General features: G+C 44.4%; 1 protein-coding gene across 1 annotated transcript; it reads right to left on the bottom strand.

Moving 5' to 3' along the window:
- Nucleotides 1-233: 233 nt before the first annotated feature.
- Nucleotides 234-3,080, bottom strand: LOC147384384 (uncharacterized). Its single transcript, XM_086424918.1, has 5 exons — nucleotides 2,952-3,080; nucleotides 2,599-2,818; nucleotides 1,641-1,912; nucleotides 660-1,523; nucleotides 234-551 (listed from the first exon to the last, which is right to left on the bottom strand). Exons 1-5 carry the CDS (start codon nucleotides 3,078-3,080, stop codon nucleotides 234-236), a joined length of 1,803 nt encoding a protein of 600 aa, XP_086281044.1.
- Between the last annotated feature and the right edge of the window lie 773 nt (nucleotides 3,081-3,853).

Below are 3,853 nucleotides of genomic sequence, written 5' to 3' on the forward strand. Positions count from 1 at the left end.
GATAGGACGAAGGAAGACCAAACCGACCGGGAGGACCTTACTTTTCCTCGTGTTAACTGGGATACCTAACATCGCTTCAAAGCAGCAAAGCAAACCACCTAACCTCCTTGTTTGATCTATGGAATCATTCAAGAAGACTAGAGTATCATCTGCGAATTAGAGGTGCGAAATACTAACCGTGCCTACCCCTAGTGAGAATCCTGAAAAAGAATCATTCGCTAACCCTCTTTCCATCATCTACCAAATGCTTCTGCCACTATGATAAACAAGAAGGGTGATATAGGATCCCCTTGTCTGAGGCCTCTCGTACTTCGAAAAAATCCGTGAGGCATTCCGTTCACCAAAACTGAATAAGAGGGTGAAGTCACACACGCCATAATCCAAGTGATCCACTTCCTACCAAAACCCATCTTCCCCAGCATAAATTCCAAGAATTTCCAGTTAACACGGCCGTAGGCTTTCTCAAAGTCCACCTTGCACACCACTCCCTCTTTCCCAAATTTCAGTCTAGAATCAATGCACTCGTTTGCAATTAGGACACCATCCAGAATCTATCTCCCTTTGACAAATGCACTCTGATTACACCCTATTATCCCTTGAATGACCCATTTCAATCTTCTGGCAAGGATGCTCATGATGATTTTGTAGCTTGTATTCACCGAATTGATGGGCCTCAGGTCTTTTATGTCTTCAGTTCTTGCTACCTTTGGAACTAGAGCTATGAAGGTATAATTGGAATCACGATCCAATACACCCTCTCTGAAGAATTCATCAATTAGAGCGATGGAATCACACTTGATGACCTCCCAGCAAGTTTTGTAGAACTCCACGGGAAAACCATCGGGTCCCGGAGCTTTATCACTCTTCATACTTGAGATAACATCCCAAATCTCGTTTTCTTCAACGGGTCTTTTCAACCATTCGCTTTGTAACTCAGAGATTCTACCAAGCTGTAGCAAATTAGGTTTCGGTCTGTCATCAGCTCCATCAGTATACAGTTTCGAGTAAAAATCTACAATCCCCTTAGCAACCCCTTCTTCCCCTTCCAGCCACTCCCCATTCACACACAACCTTGTGATGTGGTTATTCTTGTCTCGAGCATTGGCCATACGATGAAAGAATTTTGTGTTGTCATCCCCTTCTTTAAGCCATCTGATTCTGGATTTCTGCTTCCAACTGATCTTCTCTAAAAGTACCATCTGTTGATACTTCTCATGAACGTTTAGTCTCGTTGTCCTGTCGTTGATTGAAATCGGGTTCATCTCTTCCATACGATCCAGATCTTCAATTGTCACAAGGATATCATTTTTCTGTGCATCCACCCTACTGAAAGATTCCTTGTTCCATTTTTTTAATGTCTTCTTTAAGGCCTTCAATTTCTTCCTGAACACCTCCCCTGCTGTTCTTGCAAAGGAAAAACTCCTCCACCATTCAGTGATCAACTCTTTGAAGTTGTGGTGCTTCAGCCACATCAATTCAAAACGAAACGGAATGGGACCCCTGTTGGATGACCCTGCTACCAACTGAATAGGGCAATGATCAGATATCAGATTTGGGATAGCTGTCTAAGAAATCTGACAAAAAATTGAAGTCCAATCATCTGAAACCAAAAATCTGTTTAATCTATTGAGGGTGGGAACGGCTTGATGGTTGGACCAAGTAAAGCTTCTGCCTTGGAGTGGAATGTCCATTAAGTTGTTTCGATTCACGAACTCCCCAAATCTCCCCATCCTTGTTGTAATCCTCGATTCTCCTTGTTTCTCACAAGCAAACCTAATGACGTTAAAGTCTCCTCCCGAACACCACAGTGGGTTCCAATAGCCTACGTCATCCAACTCTTCCCAGAATTGCTTCTGCTCCCAATCTCTATTAGGTCCGTATACTCCCGAGAACACCCAGCTGTCTTTTTTCCCTATACACCGACACAATATAGAAACAGAAAAAGCTCCCACTAAAGAATCATTCATCTCGATCAACCTCTTGTCCTATAACACCCCTTGCTGTCCCGTTTGCTGTAATATGTTTCCAACCCAAGTTCCGTTCGCCCCAAATGTCACGCACTACCACCCTGTCCACTTGGTCCAATTTTGTTTTTTGAAGTGTTACAATGTGTGGTTTGTGAGCTTTAATTATTTCCTTGACTGAGGCCCTTTTGGCCCTATTGTTGAGTCCGCGCACGGTCCAAGAAATCAATCTAATCGTCATTAATGACCCTAAGTTTTCTCCCACTTCTTAAGATTAAAGATGGGCCAGCCTTAACCATGGCCCCTGACTTGTACAGTTCTTGGACCTCTTTAACCAGTTTGACTCTTAGATTTTTCACTCTATTTTTATCTACCATCTTGACTCCTTTCCCTCTACTCGAACATCCTTGCTGTCCTGTCTCATTTTGGTTTACCTCTGTCCTGAGAATTAATTCCACCTCATCCCGTATAGTAGCTTGTTCCTCTCCTAATGGCTCTTCTTCTCTAATCACTGTGTCATAGCATTTACCAATCTCTTCCCACTTCTTGAGTGTCAGCTCGAACTAAATACCAGTTCCTTCTGCCTGCCCTTCTTTAGGTAACCCAGCAGCTCAACTGATCTCACTCAAATTACGTATAATCCAATCAGCTAGAACTTCTACTGTCTGAATCTTAGAATTATTCCTTCCCCAACACTTTGGATTCTCTTCTCCATCTACTATGTCTAAGGGGATGGTATCCGATTCAACTGCCATTTGTAATACATCTTCTGTGACAGATTTAGGGTGATCTCCTCCAAAGATTAACTCCTCACTATCGCACCCATCATTTCGAAGATTCGAGCCTTCGATGGCCTGTAGAAATTGTAAAAAACCTCTTTGCGCCAAGGCCCCTTGTTCTCCCAGCCCCCAATCAACTGCCAGCTCTTGTTGCTACTCCTTGGACCCTTTTTTCCTAAGTTCCACCTGTAAATAGTAGACTACACACCCTTGGCTCCTCTTGAACCCGTGCCATAACTCCCTCAGTGGTTGGTGTTGTCTCTGCAATTACTTCAATTACTTCCTGACTAGCCTCCTTAACCAGGTCCTCCGCCCCAAGATCGTCTGGCTTCAACATGTCCTGAATGAGCTCTTCTTCTAAAAATACATGGCTTAGTGAGGCTTTCCTTACCTACTTACTGGTGTTCCCAATTACTGGAATCCCCTCTGTAGTATCTATGAATCTGTTTCTTGGAACCAAATATCCACATGGGCCATCTGTTTGAATTAACTCAAGATTGGGCTGAGTCCATACCTTAGAGTGTGTTGGTCCAACTAGAATGGGCGTTTGGTCCGTCAAGCATAAGGGCCGAATATTCCTTATTTGGGCCTGTTCTGTGCCTACTTGAGGGGACGACTGGCCTGTCTCGTGATATGATGGGCCGCCTATCCTAGAGATCAACTCCACCTCGCATACGGGCTGAGCTTTAAACCCAAGCGTTGATGGACTGCCCGGCCCAACGGTTTGGTCCATAGCCCCTAAGGCCTGTTCCTTCCATGTGTTGTCTGATTCTAGTGTATTGCCTGAACCAGAGTTCTGCCCTTCCTCACACACAGTCTATCCACTAAGTCCGCATATCAGTGGGCTTTTCGGCCCAATTACTTGATTCGTCTCAAATAAGGCATGGGCGCTACTCAACTTCGTTTGAACCGATTCTAAGAGTTGACGACCCAGCTATCTCGGCTCAGCCAAGGCTCTATCTTCGATGTAGACCCCTGCTGACTCTACCAACTCAGCGCAGAGGACATTAGAAACAATGCCTTTGCTTGACCCACACTCAAGAGTAGCCGTCTTCCCTTTCCTAGGATCTGACAAGGCTGTTTGAAATACTTTTGGGTTGGTCCTTGCTA

Source organism: Akebia trifoliata, chromosome 15 (genome assembly GCF_017979445.1).
Source record: "Akebia trifoliata isolate Shusen 1 chromosome 15, ASM1797944v1, whole genome shotgun sequence".
Taxonomy (NCBI): Eukaryota; Viridiplantae; Streptophyta; class Magnoliopsida; order Ranunculales; family Lardizabalaceae; genus Akebia; species Akebia trifoliata.

Excerpts from the sequence above, each read along its gene's own strand:
- LOC147384384 (XM_086424918.1), bottom strand. The coding sequence starts at position 3,080 with ATGTTGAAGCCAGACGATCTTGGGGCGGAGGACCTGGTTAAGGAGGCT. Across the intron at positions 2,819-2,951 it reads GGGTTCAAGAGGAGCCAAGG|GCCATCGAAGGCTCGAATCT; the intron begins GTGTGTAGTCTA and ends CAATTTCTACAG. Across the intron at positions 1,524-1,640 it reads CTTGGTCCAACCATCAAGCC|TTGGTAGCAGGGTCATCCAA; the intron begins GTTCCCACCCTC and ends TGCCCTATTCAG.